The 17993-nt window shown below is 37.2% G+C and overlaps 2 protein-coding genes across 2 annotated transcripts; one reads left to right on the top strand and one right to left on the bottom strand.

Annotated features, from left to right (window-relative positions):
- Positions 1-2328: 2328 nt before the first annotated feature.
- On the bottom strand, positions 2329-2954 carry CBG16393 (the record flags this gene model as incomplete). Its single annotated transcript, XM_002643599.1, has 2 exons — positions 2329-2506; positions 2857-2954. 2 exons carry the CDS (start codon positions 2952-2954, stop codon positions 2329-2331), a joined length of 276 nt encoding a protein of 91 aa, XP_002643645.1.
- Positions 2955-14645: 11691 nt separating this feature from the next.
- On the top strand, positions 14646-16502 carry CBG16394 (the record flags this gene model as incomplete). Its single annotated transcript, XM_045238758.1, has 9 exons — positions 14646-14804; positions 15058-15169; positions 15253-15419; positions 15467-15550; positions 15599-15756; positions 15837-15891; positions 16042-16161; positions 16216-16386; positions 16434-16502. 9 exons carry the CDS (start codon positions 14646-14648, stop codon positions 16500-16502), a joined length of 1095 nt encoding a protein of 364 aa, XP_045095854.1.
- Between the last annotated feature and the right edge of the window lie 1491 nt (positions 16503-17993).

Genomic DNA, 17993 nt, shown 5'->3' with positions numbered 1-17993 from the left:
GAAACGGAACATAGAAAATTGCATAGAAATTCCGAGAAAGATTTTTGAAATAGTGGAATGAAGCTGTTCGTTTAGAACAGGAGATGCCACAAAAAATTTGATTTTTCCAAGAAGAAATCACGAGTAACTGAAGTTAAGGAGACAGTTGATTTTCAGGAACATTGAACTTTCAAAAACATCTGAGAAACGTTGTACCTTCAAAAAGAATCTAAAATAAGACTCAGAAAAGTCTCAGAAAAAATTTTTTTGCGAAAAATCGATAAATTGGAAACGTCAAGACTGTCGAGAAAGAAAGGAGGAATGCAACATCTGCGAGGCACACGCACGGTCCTATCTCTTCTTTGCATCGCATGAGAGCGCATCACCTTCTGTTGTGTTCAATCAAAAACAGTCAATATAAAAGAGAAAAGAAAAAAGATAGAAAACTGATAACTGTTCAATGATACTGCAAGTTTGGAAGGAGAGAAAAAAATGTAAATGAGGGTGATTTTTGGCAGTGACAGGCATAAAGAAAAACATTTTTTGGAAATCCCTTCTTCTCAATTTGAAGATAATTCAAAAATGCGGTAACCTGTGTCCCTCTTGAAAGCCCACATTTTATACAATGTTGTTTTATATTATTTTTTGATACAAACATTTTTTTTTTCTAAAAAAAGATTGAAGAACTCCGAAAATAACCGGAAAAAGTGACCAAACACTATAAAATTCCGTTGTAAACATCATCAAAATGCAATGAAACAGCAAAAATGAAATAGATTGGTCCCCAGTATGAAAACACGTGGAAAACAAAATACAACACATTGACGATGAGTCTTTTGGCCACGTGAGCTGAGGTTTTCAAAACATCGCCTCGAGAAAAATTATCTCCACGAAATCTGCAAAATGAGAATCAAGTATAAAATTTCATGATGATTGTTGTGTGTTGGATAGATGTAAACATTCCATGATTTTGAATCAAAAACAAAACATTACTCCGCAAGATATTTATCTTCTGTCTACGTAAACTATCTCCTGCCTTCCTATTTCACATGTTCTTCGTTCGTTCGGTCCACTTGGTTTCTGATTCACCAGATATAATTTCTCGGACTAATTTCTCGCACAACATTCATGTCAGACAAGGAAAGTGCTAGATGATGAGTTCTTATCAGTACGAACCCCTCTCCTTCCTTTTTTTGTGAAGCAATTGCCCAGGTGTCATCCCTCTTCTCAGTTCGTGGGCCCAACAAAAGGGTAAACTTGTGTAACATGACTGACATTGATTCGAGAACAAAGAATAGAAGCTTTCTCTCTCAATTGCCATTTGAGGAATTGGTACCAGGAAATGGAAATTAGCCGTAAGGCGAAGGCAGTACAATAGATTCGCAACCCGATTACACTTTTGAAATGTTTTGTGTATTTCGAGAAGAAGTGGCCAACAAAAGAAAGAAGGAAGATAATTTTTTTTCGAAAAATTCTTATCAGTTGTTTGTTTCATATGTTTTCGAATATAAAACAGCAACATCTTACTCTATGTAGCTTATACAATAATCATGATCATTATCAGATGCTTTTAATCAACAATTTATTATTAACGATCGTATTTTTAGTGTCTCATTTTTCTCCAGATTTCAAAAAATGGCTTTCTCATGCAATTTATAAAAAGAAGACTTTTTTGTTTCAGATGAATTAACGACAAGATAAAAAAATGAGATGGAAAAAAAATGGTTGGGATAGGTTGAGAATAAAAGGAATCACTAAAAAAGGGTAAGTTGTGCGTGTGTGCGTGTGCGTTTGGGGGTTCATTGAGAAACAGATGATTTTAATCAGAAAATGGAGTCTACACGGAACTAGATAGATAAGGGAAGTTTGTTTGTGTCTGTGCTTTTCTGGGTGTTAATTTGTGAGACGACGTATAAAATAGGATTCGAAAATGTACTTGGTATATGCAGATACAGGTTTCATTTTGGCTCGAAAATTGAAATTCGGAACACAAATTGAAAAAGGTTTGGTTGACAAAATAGGGTTTTGCGACCCGCAAATTTGCAATGCGTCTGCCGCAAGACGAGATCGGATGGTTTTTCTGGAGTAGAATAGTGGGTGGGTGGCGGTGATGGTGGATGATCAGAAATATGACGAGCATGTTTTCGGGGAGTGGGAAACAATGAGAAACGGGAAGTAGGAAAAAACATGGAATGGAACCTTTTTTGGGGTGGGAAGAGAAATGGGAATGACTCTTTGATCACAAGTTATGACATTTTTTTGAAGAGAGCGAGATGGTAGCTAGAAGACGTTGAAGAAGAAAAGGAAGATGGTAGATGGTGGATTGTTTGAATAATTCCAGTGTGGCCTCTAGTTCCGCGTGAAAAGGCATTGAATTGGCGAGAAGTAGCAGTTGCGTGGATACGACTTCTTTTCCGACGCTCGACGCACACGATCAGTAAGTTCCATTCGGTCCTGTCGAGAGAGCTCTCGTTTAGCGAGCACACGTTCCGCCAAGTCGCGCTCGACGAATTCCCGTTCCAAGTCGCTGGAAATATACACGGATTAGATTTTGATTGATGGAAATCGGATATCTAGTTAGACTCTTTAATATGGCATATTAGGTTTGTACTTTTTGGTCTTTAAGTCACCACTACTGTTCTTGATTTGTCTGGAAAATGAAATAAACTGAATGGGAATAGGAGAAAAAAGTAATTAACGAATTCTGTGTGCTCTTAACTAATTCAGGATTCCAGTGATTCCTATTTTAGTCGCATTTTAAAACTCAATTTGAAAACAATCTGCACAATTGGAATCCCCCGACTTTTGAACTCCCTTTAAAAGTACAAACTACAGGATTAGAATTCTGTATTTTCAAAATCTGATGATCAAACTCACTTCAGAAGTGCCTCGTAGATGGCCCGATCGTAGCGTTGGGCTTGCATAACAGTGGCGAGGGCGACAAGAGTGACGAACAAGAAAGTGAGTACCCTCATGTTGAGATATTTGACACTGAAACAAAAAAGTGTTTTGAAAAGGGCCTTTCAAATGAATGGAGGTCATAAAATTGAGAAGCGGTGGCGGTAAGAAGAGCACTACTCAATGAACAAACAAATAATGACGAATTGAGGGGGATGTGCAGAAAAGAGGGATGTGTATTAAAGAAATGACCGTGTAGGTCGAAAATGAAGTGGAGGACTAACTTTATGACGTGGCACACGATCTTTTCACCTCTCCCAATTTAAAGCATCGCGGCGCCATCACCCCTTGGCCGCCGCTCCCGTCTGCGAGAAGCAGTGGATGAATGAGAAGGGGAGGCGCCCAAAAGAGAAGACGTCTATGGTCTCCATCTCGGTGGGCGGAGTAAAGGGATGGGAGGAAAAAAAAAGAAAATAAGAGGTAGTTGTGTGATTGTAACATTGACGAGGGAAAGGGAAAAGAACCGGGAAACCCCCTTTCTTGGTTTTTTTTCGTGTTGGTGAAGAATGACAGTATCAGTGATTTTTTAACCGAATGAATGAGAAGACACTCAATCACAGGCGAGAACATTTTTTTATTTCTCCTCCTCCCTATTTCATCGCCAAGTTGAAGATAGATGAGCTGATTTGAGGGATGGTAGAGCTTATAAAACGCAATGGCCAGCCAACACTGCTCTGATAGCGACGAAAACGTTAGACTTTGCCCTGGAAATTCGGAGAGCATTTAGACTTCTCTCTTATCAGTAGCATAGAATAACACCTCTTGTTGGAGTTCAAAAAAACCAGAAAACCTCTGTCTCCTTGTGAGGTACTCAAAAAAAAATGGAAATGCTTGCTCGAAAACCTAATAACGACACGTCAAAAATCGCTTTGAGTTTGCGCAGGTGCAATAATTTAATGAAACAATGCTGACAGTGAAATCTAGTTGAGACTGAAAAAACCAAAAGTTCTAAGGACAAAAAAACCATGTTTTCTTTTTCTTCCTACGTTTTTTTTTGTTTTTGATTGATTTCCGAGTGAGTTCGTGAGACAATCATGTTAGTGTACAACTCTTTTTTCTCATTTCTCATATTATGATAAGTGACATCATTTATTTTCCACATTCGGAACCGATTGATAGGGATTATCCGATATTCAGTAAGTGTTAATTATTACTTAAAACCGTATATGCGTCTACTCATCACTATGAAATAGAACCGGAAAAGATGGGATCATCTTTTGAGAAATCATTAAACAGGAAAAAGGAACAGATGTTCGAGAGCGTGTTTTGTGGATTTCGCATATGGAAAAGTTTTGTTTTGAGTTTTAAGGCGACTATGATATAGAAAAATATCGAATAATACATCACTACTCAACCATTTTTATGCGCGTGGATTTTCGCAACACTTTTTTTGAGATATTCGAAAAACAGCAAAACAACTTTTGAAAAAAGAACACATTTGATTTTAAAATTCTGATCTTCCACCAGTGACGATGATGTTGATATTTTTCGAAAAAAGAAGAGTTCTACTATTCGAAATCTGTGGAGCACACGTTTTACCGTAATCTCTAGAACGAGGAGGTCATCCTAAACCGAAGCCGTCTCACATGATTGTTCTTGTACTTGTTTTTGATGAAACGCAACAAAGTTAAAGAACCAAAAACCTTTAAGATTATCCTACTCCCATTTTTGCTTTAGTATTTCTCTAAAAAAAATAATTAGGAACCAAAACTCTTCAATAGAGAAAAAACCTCTGACGTTGAAGAAAAATAGCTTGTGTTCTTCATGTTCAGAGTATTTATGGAATAATTATTATGAGAATAGTGAGGAGCAAAAGATCCTCGAAGTCTACTAATAAATGAGCAAAACGTGATCGTAATAAACGAGAAACCAAGAACTTAGACATGCTTAGTGCCCCCGGAAGTTATCGTGTAGAGCATAAAAGCTCAAAAGAAACGCGATGATGTTGGATGGAAGAAAATGGAATGTGGGAGAAAAACGAAGAAAAAGAAGCAGAAGGCTGAAAAAGTCGCGGATGGAATGGAGCACTCTTAATTCCATTCGTTTTTTTTTTGAGCTCAAGTAGATGAGCGGAGACAAGGAATAGAGATCGAAGGACTACCATGCTTCAATGAACTTCTCAGACGGCACACATCTAATGTGTGTTTCTATTTAGATATCTTGAAAGACCTTTATATAATTAATTCTTTTTCCGTTTCGCCAAAAAAAACGACTCCTCCCATTTTTTTTCTCTTTCTTACGAAATGGAATTTTCGGAATTTCGAATCTAACCTAAAATTTTTGGAATTTCAAAATTCCTTCTACACAGTGTTCTTCGTAGACAAAAATAGATATTAAAAATTACACTTGAGACTGCCACCGTAAAGGATATCATATCCAGTTACCACTTAAAAGGTGGCAAATTGCAAAAAGTCACATATATACTAGTATTGAATGTCTCTGAGGGAGTTTGATATCTTGCTCCTGGTACGACCACCTATGCTCAAATTTGAATAAAAAAGGAAGTAGGACGTTGGTGCAAATTTATAGAAAAATGAATGCAAATTACAAAAACAGTAATCATTTCTAGTGTTATACTCTTCTAGACTTAATTGCAGCTTTCTGAGTATACGGTAACTATCTGTTCTGATGTCATAATCTGTTTTTTTAGACAAGCTCAATTGATATCATAGTCTTGCGTTTTTCTGACATAAATACCTGATGTGTCAGTTTTGATTGCGGGGACTTGTTTACAAAAATGAGTGGGTGAAATTCAGCTGGATATGTAAATGCTCACTGTCAGTTGGAACCTGCATTTCTAACAGGAACACAGGCATTTTCAAATTTTATCCGGAAGTATTTGCTAGGATGGACAAAAAATCTCGGCTCGCTCAAGGAAATGAAAATTGGAGAATGAATAAAAAAGAGGCGAAAACAATAAGATTGGTGGTTTTGCGCCCATTCCAATCCACTTTTATACAAAATCAAATGTCCTCTTTTATCGCATTGTTTCAAGGCCCCACTAGAACATAATTCGATTTACTGCGACTATCGAAAATGAAACGTCAAGCTCCGCCTACATTTTCAACTGAATTACCCCTCTACTGTTTCGTCAACGGCTGAAAACAACGGAGATGAATGGGATGCCAGCAACAAATGAGTCAAAAAATAAAGATGTGTGACGCAATACAAGGTTTACTCTCCGTGGAATTGTTCCTATTATAGTATTGAGTAATCATGTGAGGAGGACACCCCAGGAAAAATACCCCAGCGTTAGTGAGTAGGAGATAAACCTAATAATAATGTTGGAGGTCTTTGGAAAATGTTAAAATTGGAGCTACGTAAAAAGGATTGCAAGGTTGGAAACTACAATTTGAATATACATAAAACTGGATATAGATTCAAGAGCGTCGGTTTTAGAATAATGCTTAAAAATTTGTTTTCTGAAGCTACAGTTTAATATTTGTTTAAAATATTGTTATTCTTTGCCAAGATTTTACTAGGATTGTGTGGTAGATTTAATTCAGTTATTTTTCCAAAATCTGTGCACGAGTTTCTGCCTCCTGTTTGGCTAAGATGATTTAGGGCATTGGCTCGTCCTGGATCTGTTTTATCACAAAAAAGATTCATATGTAAACAATCAATGTTACCTTAGTTTCTGGGAGCCGCTTCAAAGTTTTGTCTGCAATCCAAAATCTAATTTTTATACGGTATGGTATCTTTTTAAACAAATAAAACACTTTTTAAAAACTTTTTTCCTGAATTAAAACTGAAGATCATACTTTATTTACCTGTTCAACAGTTTTTCAAAATTTATTTTAATGTTTTTCAAAACAAAGATCTCTTGGTCAATCATGGATTTTCTCACAAAACTAAGATGAGATGAGACTTACCATTTTTTCATTTTCAACTGTCGCAACTAGAGATAATCTAAATCGCAAAACCCCTAGAATTATCAGATTAGACAGAACAAAAATATATAGCAAAAAAAAAGGATTCTAGAATCTCAAGGTCTAAGAACGAGAAGAACCAAAAGGCTCATGAAGACGTCGGGCAAAAACTTCAAATATAATGTTTGGGGGTCGCCCCTCCCTATTACGAAACCTTTTGAGACAACATCCTCGTTTCCAAAACTTGTCAACATTCTAAGAAGCGGAAGACTAGAAGATTAAAACGGGAGTAAAGAGGACACACGACGAAACACATCGTCTAGGGTGTTCTCTAAATGAAACGAGTTTTGAAGTAGAGTGCTCTTCTCATTTTCTCTATATTTAGTACATTTTCTCTATATCTAGACAAAAAAGACCAAATGAGAGGCAGACCAGAAATTAAAGTGAAGTGAATAAAAAAATTATAGTCCAACTTGGGGGTAACACACATGCCAATTTATATACTAATATCTAATATTTGGACGCCACGGCAGCTGAAACTTATTCTCTTCTCTCCCCTTCTCCCTCTTGCCGTTTTCCTTGATCCTATTAAAAAATGTACGTCATTTTCAGCATTTTACACCTACTATTCCTACGTGCGAAATTAGAGCAAATGTGTTCCGGAGGCACGGCGAAGAATGAGATGAAGATCTATTCCAGAGCCATCCATCTATTCTGTTATTTTTTTTCATAATTGTTCTGAATCTTACAATGAGGCAAGTTTGGTCCTAGTCATTGTTGTAAATAACACTTGCCAGACCTCATCGGGCGAAATAATGGTGAAGGCACAAACAAGCGCCATTTTTACTTTTTCCTCCACGGTGACACGCAAAAATATTTTTTACTCGAGTCCTTCACTAAACGTTCCATTTTGAGGCTATACTAAAAATTAGACTACAAAATCACTGATTTCGCTATTGCATTTTCTTGATATCTTTGGTAAATATAATAAAACAGCAGCCGGTGTTCTTTTTTGGAGCTTTTGCATCAGCTGTTTGTGTTCTCCGAGCTTGGTCGGGGAAACAGGGAAATCAGAGAAACATGACGTTTTAGGGGTGATGGTCATCATCGGAAGAAAAAAACACGGTTACACACACAAACATTGGTGAGCCCTTCAAACTTCTTAAAAATGGCCTTTGAAACTTTCATTCAATGTGTATCCCATTGTCCAGAAAAAGCCCAAAAGACCCCATCTACGTAAGACGTGTCCCCACGAACAATAAATAACAGGAGGAGACGGACACGGATAAATAGATCTTTTAATGAAGGATTAATTCCACACTATTTTTTTGGAATAATACCTGGAATGATTGAAAGAGGAAGAAAAGTAAGGGAATGTTTTTAAGAAAATGTGTCGAGTCTAGAGTTTCTACATTTGAAGGTTATCTGATAACATCATAATTTTAACTTCCTGTTAAATAAATTCCGCCTCATTTGATGAAAATAAGCTAGCTGGTAATGGGTGGTAGAAAAAAAAGCAAAAAGCGGACGACAAAATGTAATGGAATGATCCGAGGACCTCACTTTTGAACACCACATGAGTCAAGAATTAAAACCGGCAGTATTATGCGGGATTGTGCAAATAGAAACCGCGCCTTCATCTAAAAAATCTCAATGAAAAGACTTCCAGTTTTCCACCATGTGTTTGCCGTGCTGGCCCGGGTGTAGTAGGCATCACGTTCCTATCTTTTTTCTCCTCTTCTGTGTTAACCGTAAGTCTTACGTGAAAGTTCCACGGGAGGTATGAGCAAGTGCAAACATACCACAGTTTCCAAAAAACTAGTTTTACAGAAAGCGAAAAACCCACAAAGAACATATGGCAAAAATAGTACTAGGAAGCCAATGAGCCAATACACCATAGTACTATCGGGCATGATGATTTCAAAACGAAAACCACCGGGAAAAGTACACTGTATGACGTGACTTTGTGGTAAAATGGTGTTGGTCTCGATTTCGACAGTTAGTGGAAGAACAAGTAACAATTGACGCCAAAAATACTAGATCTTCTCTTTTATGACGCAACTAACCTCAAAAGCGGGTAGGTGTAGGTAAGATAGTGTTGTTTCCAATGACATGAGTCATTTTGAAATAAACGTTTCGAGTTCGGTTGGTGAATGAATCATATTTTGAAAATGAAGTTAGGAGTAAGAGCTCGCAATGGGAATTATTAAATTTATATGAAACGGATTTCTGAATAAGAAGCATTAAAATTTCAATAATCAATGATCCGAATGATTTGGTATCATTTGAATGAATCGAGATTCCAGTAAATATATAGAAAATGTTAAAATCCATGGATTAATTCAAACTACAGTAATTATGGCTCTTTGAATGTTCTGAATTTGAAAGAGAACATCAGAATAAGAGTGATGGGTTTTTTTGGAAAAATTAGGACCCAGGTCTCAGCAATTTGCTATATACTTTTAAACAAATATCTTCTGAATTTTTGCTTTTCTGTTTTTATTAGTGATAATAACGAAAATTTTAGTTAATTTTCCGATTTCCAAACATATCAGGCGTATTTTTGATAACTACAGAAATTTTGTCTTTGAAGCTATTGCTGAGTTCAATCTGTCAGTTATATAGCTTTTTGTGGGGATTCCACAGAATTGTTCTAGGTTTTAGTTATCTATAATTATTAATCTTCAAAAGCTAGAAGCAATTTCCAAAAAAGAACAACTTCCGCTTCAAAAATGCTGGGCAAGATGTCTGGAGTCGTTCGATTCTTCGAACTTCAAAGAACAGTAACAATCATCTAGACAGACGTTCAGTCATCAAAGATTGAACGTCGGATGCAGACAGTCTACAGTAAGAGAAAAAACGTTTTTTGAAGATTGGTTGGTCTTGTTAGTTAAATCTTACTATATCAGAAACATCACCAGTCGCATGCGTCCTCATTAAATTTTGCATCTTTTCACATGTTTTCTTTCCAAAATAGTGTTTTGCTGGCATTTTTTGAAAAACTCAACGAACGTACCGACCGACCGACCCGAACAGAACAAACACAGGTGATTTTTGTGAGTGTTTCCTTCTCCTACGCCAACGTCAGAACACGTTTCAGAACTAACGTGATACCTTGTTTTTCTATCTGGCTTGACATTGACCTTTTTGGAAAAAAATGCCGAGAGGGTGAAGAAACTAACTAAATCGTTGAAATATGAATGAAGAAGGATATAGAAGAAAACATCGGGATGCCTCCCTGGGTTCAAGAAACTTGAAAATGATTCAATTGGCATTTCCTGATGCCTGTGTGTGTGTCTTGAGCAGATGAAACAGAAAATAGGGAATAAAAATAGGAAAAGCTTATTTTTTCATTGTCTCTTCTCTCATCCCTATTAATAGTGAACTATATTTTTTAGAATAGAAACATTATTGCCATTCAGAACTTTTGAGTTCTAATTAATTTTGAAAATGACTGGAAAAACCTTTTCTGATGTGCAAAAAACATTGAAAAATCGGAAATATGACGAGAAATATTTACGACGGCCCTAATAAAAAGAATTTCCAGTTCCCCTCCACCTGTTCTTGTATGCGTAACTGGAACACTTCTAGATTGGGGAAAAGGAAACAAAATGATGATTTATTGTTATTGACTTCAGAGATCAAAAATGATTAGCGTGCTTTAATTGATAGGTTCACTATCACATTTTTCTATGATTGACAAGCGTTCGGAAGATGGTAGGCATATTTTTCTCTTCCCCAAAGGCAAAGATATGTAATTACTTATACTGCGAATTCTTGAAAAAAGCTTTTTGCATCGGTAATCATCAGGTACGAATTCTTATCAGTTGATATCTAACATCAGAAGAGAAACGAACGCTGGTGGAAATGCAAAACGGGATTAAGATTTTCAAAAAAGCACGGATAGACTGGAACAAAAAAGAATTCCTTTTTTTGAATAAATCTGAAACAAAATGAAGAGGTGTCGACTGAAAGTGAATTGACAAACAACTAGTTTTGGAAGATTGGTGTTTCCTGCATAGAAATCTGTCAGAAAGGGACCTCCTACAAAGTGATCGACGATGTTTTGCGGATAGTTATGACGATAGAAAAACAATGACACAAAACAAAAGTAGCTTAGAGCTGAATTCTGAGAAGAATTCATTTCCTGGCTAGGCGACCCTGTTGTCGAGTCCACGTGGCTATTCACCGACGCAACAACTTTAAGATATTCTGAGGACTTCTAGGCCCAGCCCACTGTGCTTACTCCTCAGAAATCTTCCTATTTCCTACTTTATTCTCTTTATTTTCCTTTGTTTATTAGTCTTTTATTGCTTTCTCATATTCAAATTCCCGCCAATTTTCTCTCTTTTCGTGCAAGCGCGCCCTATCGTTGAGGTCTCGCCACGAAGGGGTTAAAGGCGCACACACACTCGAAACGGGTTTACTGGCCTATTTTTACTCAGATTAACTGAGTCTTACGCAGATTAACTGTGTCTTACGCAGTCTAATTCTAGTCTAGTAGTTAGTGCTGTTCCGTGACGTTTTCCTTCAGTTTGCAAGTCCGTCAATCTCGTTACTCATCATTATTCCTACTATTCCAATACTATAAGACCTCCGGCGATCGCCGATCGCCTTACCGGCCTTATTGGACTATCGGAAACCGCTAATGATGTGAGTTGATATAGATTTACTTCTGAATAGACTAACGGCCAGTTCTGTGACCTGTTTCATGAGTGTTTTCCTTTCAGTGCTCTCATCGTGACCACTAGGAAGCGTGTGCTATTGGGAACTTTGTCTATGAGAAGCGATAAGCTTGTCACCGGTAGGAGAAGGGTTTTTGTTGCCCAAGGCTTTTTGCCCCTTCAACTATTGAGTGATCAGTGATGTCCTTCTCGTCCGTCTCCAAGCCAGCCCGACTCCAAGGAAACCTCTTATTGACGATATATTCTCTTTATTAAATATATACCGCTCAATAAATGGGTCACTGATACTACTGTTGTTATTATTGTTTCCACACCGCTTATCTGCCCGCTCGTCGTCCCACTCCTCGCTACAGACATAACTAGTTCCCCTGTTACCGATGCACTTTCCCCTATTTTACGAGACAAGGAGGTAGCTTGTTTCTCTGGAGCCGTCACGGGGGATCCAACACTCCCCAAGATGACCCCTCTACAGACCCGACCTGGTGTCTGATTTCAAATACAGCTAAATGATGTCTACTGAGTCATAAAACGTTCGAATCGGAGATAAATGTGAAAACAACCACCGTTAGATTTAGTGACCGATTTTACGAATGATGATGATGACATTTGAAATTCGTCGCTCAAAATTGAGGAATAAAAATAATCAGAAAAAAGTAAAAATGAGTTTTTGTTTTTTTCAAAGTTTCCAAACAAAACTAATGTAATTGTTCACCTCTTAAAATTTTAGCACGGGCGACTCTGGCGCTTCTGTTCTCTAAAAGGGTTTGGCACCAGCAAACAACTTTCAATTAGTATTTTCGGGCCAAATGGGAATTTTTCCAGTGAGTAGAACTTTATGACTAAAGTTTGGCAATTCTGAGTGCTTTTATGCTCTTTCAGTTTTTCCAAATATTGAAAAAGAACTTTCCAAAATGACTTTAAAAAATGACTCCAAGATGACTTTAGATGACTTTAAGATTACTTAAAACACCTAAATCAAAGGACACCCAAAATATGTATGATGCTCCCAATTCAAGTTCTCTAATAAAAACGCATACTGTAAAAGATGTCTCAAGAAGGACGCCCTTCAAACTCCAGGGAGTTCTCCTATCAAAAATGCCGTATTATACATATTGTACGGTATGAAAACTACATTATGAAACTTACTAAATATGTTGGCAGTTTTGTAAGTCATTTTTTCGGAATTTATAGATTTTCATCCGTTTTGTAAGTCCATTTCATTTTAGGTTGAAATGTTCACTGTGTGTGGGTGTGTGTGTGTTAGGAAACTCTGTGATAAATTCTGAAAGTTGTTTCCTCTTTTCATTCAAACAGCTCGAACATCATCTTCTATTTTTTACTATTTTGTGATGTTTTACATTATTTTCAAACACAAGTAGGTTTAATGAAATCCGCGGGATCATCCCAAGCTATTATACCACTTATTCATGCAAATAGAATAATTCAAGAATCGGATAATTTTGCTTTTTCTTCTCGCTCAAACAAACAACGTCACCAAATTCAACTATTGCGGAGCTCATCAGTGTTCCACTTTGATCCGATCTTTAGGCTTTGTTTTTAAAAAATTAGGTATTCCAGTTTGCATATTTGTCTAGACCATTTGTGATGACACATTGGTTGATAACTCACCAAAATGATTTCATTTGTAGAAAAATCAGAAAATAAGAAATAGAAAAGAAAGAGCAAGAGGAAGGACGTATAATATTTGGCGAAAAGAATCAGTTGAAATATTCATTTTCTCAGAACAGATATGACGTTAACGAATTTAGACACAGCTGAAACATTTCGACGATGGCGGTGTTATAAGCATATCATTTTCTGAAAGAGTCCTCCACTTGAAACGAGCCAAAGTTCACTCAAAAAAAAGACGGGGGGAAAGTGACGTAGGAGGTCTCCTCTCCTTGAAACAAATATCCATCCGCCGTTGCTCGAAGTAATATGAGTGGGTGGATTATGGCGAAATTAAAAACGAATTTTGTTGTTCCGATGAGACCTTTGAAATGATCTTCTATCAAATTAAAGAAATTTGCTGCAAATAACAGAGCAAATAACAATACCTAGTGCAAAGGACCACGTGACCGATTCGAGAACTTCCAGAAAAGTTTGAAATACTTCGCTTATTCGAAATGGAATGAAATGTTTTCAGAATCATTCTAAAGACTTTATCGGGTCCAATAGTTATGAACGCAGAAAAAACCAAACGTTTTCCAGGTGATTCAAAACTTGATTTGTTATCAGAAAAATTTTTTTTGCACATTTCGTTCCTTATCGGAGAACAAATGACCACTCTGCTACTTATGAAGCTATCAGTGATAAGAGGAAGTGACATCTTGATCGTTTTGCAATTATTCTAGTCACAGTAAGCTACAAACTTCGAAGAATTAGTAATACAGATAAGCTTGAGAACCATCCTGTCGTTGTTGAAATATAATCAAAATAAAATAAAATAATTCATCTAATTTATACATTCTGGAAACTGTCGCGTTTGTTAAAAATAGAGATAATAAAAAATGAAATTGTTGGAAATAAACTCAAACCTGTTTTTTGAGAAGAAAGTAGAGAGACCTGGAACTTCCTTTTTTGAACCGTATCAGACTTATTTGTAGTTATGCTAAATACCATGTCAATATCAGTTGCTGCCAAAGAAAAGTGACAGGTGGTGTATCCTTATGAATTTAACTATGAAATTTAGGTTATACTCTGATACCGAAAGTTCTGGAGACATTGAAAAATGGCCGGGATTATGATATTCTCAATCGCACATCAGTGACAGTTTTTTTTTTAAATTTTAAGTTTTTCGAAACTCACGAAATCTAGAGGGAAGAGTGGGTCTAATCCACATTGAACGCATTGTATGAACGACAACAAAACCAAATTCACTTCCAAATAGAACTCTAAACCTTAACCACTTCCCGAACAACCACTACCATGAAAATGACGAGCCACCCATCACTTTTTCTATTTTTTTCAGCACACGTGATCATTAACTGATAACGCAATACCAACACGTGTAGCGAATGCCTGATAAGAGCAGATCCTACGGTTTTCGCAAACTCAGTTGTCAGTTGAATCGGCACGATGTGGAGGAAAATTTTTGGTAAGTTTCCCAACGCTCACAATCAAACAACCAGTATTTTCCTCAGTGATTTCTTGTATGGCACTGTATGTGCTCGCCACACTTCCCGATATTGGAGCTCCGGGATATTCCTGTGATGTTGACTTGATGAAGAAGAGTAAGAAGGTCCCGACCAATGTGAACTCTGTAAGACCAGCAGATATCAAAGTGATCATGGCTCTTGGAGATTCATTAACTGTGAGTGTGGTATTTCACTTTTTGTCTGCCAGAGGTTCTTTGTGTCAAAAGAGGACCCATTAGAAAAAGTAGGTGCTTCAGAATAATGTAGTAAAAGCACATGGTCCCAAGAAGAACGTTACTGAATTTTTGATAGGTGTACTTTACAAAACAACCTTTTCATGATATGGAATAAATACTGAATTCGTAGACATTTGGTTCAGAACTCTCGCTTTAGTTATTTTTTGACTCCAATAGACCAAATGTATTTTAGGCAGCCAATGGAGCTGGTGCCGAGGACCCTGTGGCAGTTGTTCTTCAATATCGAGGTCTTGCATTCCAAGCCGGAGGCGATAAGTCACTCGACGAGCACGTCACTATTCCAAGTAAACGAGAACTCTCCTCTCCTTACTAATCTGATTTCTCCCCAAAGGTTCATCTGATTAGATACACTTCCTTATTCATTCAGATATTCTCAAAAAGTACAACCCGGACATCTTTGGATACTCTAATGGAATTGGCTCGCCGAATGTTTGGGAAATTGCTCGCCTCAACGTCGCCATGCCCGGCGCCAACGCAAAGGACCTTCCGGGACAGGCTCGACAATTAGTGTCACTGCTTCAACAGCACACTGAGGTTTTTTAGTGAGAGAAAGAACGTATTTTTAGATTCAGCTGTTTTAGGTGGTAAATATGAAGGAAGACTGGAAACTGTTGAACATTTTTATTGGTGGAAATGACATCTGTGGTTACTGTAGGAAGCCAGTGGTATACTCAAAAAAATGATGTTCTAAAAATAAGATGTATATAATTCAGGAGGACTCCCCATACAACTGCGCTCAGAATATCAGTCAAGCCGTCCAAATCATATATGACAACGTGCCCCGAGTGATCGTATCTGTCACTGGAATGTTGCATCTCGAAATGCTACGTCAAACTGATACCGGTCACTGGTTCTGCCAACGTTTGCACCAGTATGTTGCAGTTTTTAGTCTTAAGAGAAAAAAAAAAACTATTTATCGGTATATAAACAAATGATCGTTTGTGTTTGCAGCGATGAGTGCGGGTGCGAGAGCAACAAGAACTTCACTGATGCGGACATTCGACAGGTAGGAGAGGGAAGGAGCGGAAGTAGTGATGTTTCTATGATTAAAATATGTACAAAAGTCACAGAAATAATCAAAAAACGGCAGAAATGTAGTCCAGAAATTAAGGGAAAACCAGAAAAGTTTATTAGTGTCGATTACCTTGCCTTGCAGGCTTGCTACGACTATAACAAGTACGAGAAAGCTTTCGAAACTGCAGGAACTTTCGAGAAGGACGATTTCACCTATGTTGTGCAACCAATGTTCCAAGATACTCTTATCCCACCAATGGAGGTTCGTATTTCAAAAATATTTTAAGGTTTTTAGCTTGGTATACACACTTTCCAGAACGGCAAACCAACACAAAAGTTTTTTGCCCCTGACTGCTTCCACTTCTCCCAATGGGGACACGGTCTTGTGAGCACCTACCTCTGGAACAATATCCTTCAGCCTGTTGGATCCAAGTCTACAGTATCCAACATGTCGGTTCCTCTCCTGCCATTGGCTTGCCCAGATCCGGTAGGACCATATTCGTATTATTATTGAAATAAAATCTGAATTTTCAGGCTTGCCCCTTCATCAGAACCCCAAAGAACAGTCAAGATTGCAGCAATTATATGACCCCTCATGCGTAAACTTTTGCGGGTATTCTATGTAAATGTGTTTGTATCAAAAATGTTCAAATAAAGCATGCAACAATTTTTAAGTGAATAATTTACATAATCGTCTTATCACTGTTTGAAATTGTGATGTTTCTAAAACTACAGAAAGTTTAGTTTCAGTTGGAAAAAGAAGAGGACATAGGAGTATGAATGGTCATTCCGATTGCCTTTGGTTTCGAAATATAGACAAGTTGCAAAGTGCACTTTTTTTTGTAATAATTACGGTTCATCTTTGAGATACTCAGTTTTTGTAATATCTGAAAAGCAAAGTACACATAATCTAAAACACCTAGTACATCCTAGAACAAAAAAATAAATTGCATTTGAAATCTATTAAGAAATTTTGGAAACCCAGGACGCAATCACCGTATTACTGTAAAATGATATTCCCTTGTTTGTTACAGTGTGAACTCATCTAGAAAGTTGTGTTCTCCAGTCATTGTTCATAATTTTCTATTGGATTTTTGACATATTGGATGCGGTAATAGATATTTCAGAGATCGGATTAATTTGATTGCCGATAACCGTTATTTCAGGAATCTTCTAAAATTTCCTTCGATTTTCAAAAAATCCAAAGAACAATCGAATTCCTTCTTTCTCCAGATACCGTCGGATGTCGTTGCCATCGTTTTCGCTACATGCATATATAGTTTCTGTCTCTTTTTTTCTGTCCCCTCTTCTTCTCGGCGGGGCCGTTTTCACTTGCGTCAGAACAGTCATGTATCTATCCGCGCACTGCAGCAGCAGCCTCCGAATGCTATCGGAACTAGACTGCGGGCGCCACATTCTCTCACACACATACGGGAGGGCCACCGTGAGTCAATTTCGTGCGTCTCCTCGTTTTTCATCTCCTTTCTCTCACCAACCCGCAACAGTCGGTCGCCTGTCGGCAGGTTATCATAAATGCCTTTCATTGCCTCCCGTGTTTCTATCCTTACTTTTTCTATCCTAACCTCTTCAAGGCCTTCTTACTTATTTCACACTATGAACTGAAAAAGGATTAAAGATATTAAAATGATACTTTTTGATAAAGAAGAAAGATGAAAATTGACTTTATTTCACCAATCAAGAATTCTATCAAACTTTGGCTACTGATTGATTTAATTACTAAAGACAAGTGACCCAAATATATTGAATTTTGTACAGATCATTTTGTAAGTCTCAATTCAGCCGCGTAATTGATAACAAACATCAAACTTTGAATTCTTTCTTGCACCGTATTCTGCCAAAATCAGAATAATTCTGAGCAAGTTAGTATCAAACATTCGCGACTTTTTGGAAAGTTTTGACAAAATGTTTTTCAGTGATTACTGATTTCAGAATCGATTTTGAGCATAAAAAATAAAACATTCTGAGCAAGTTTAGATATGTTGAAACAGAAGTTCTCATTCTTTATTTTTCTTATTAAACTGATATGATAGAGTCTGCATAGCTTTATTTACCGGTTTTTGCAAAACCTACGAT

Source organism: Caenorhabditis briggsae (genome assembly GCF_000004555.2).
Source record: "Caenorhabditis briggsae complete genome, chrX, whole genome shotgun sequence".
Lineage (NCBI taxonomy): Eukaryota > Metazoa > Nematoda > Chromadorea > Rhabditida > Rhabditidae > Caenorhabditis > Caenorhabditis briggsae.
This window is presented reverse-complemented; position numbering and strand designations above follow the sequence as displayed.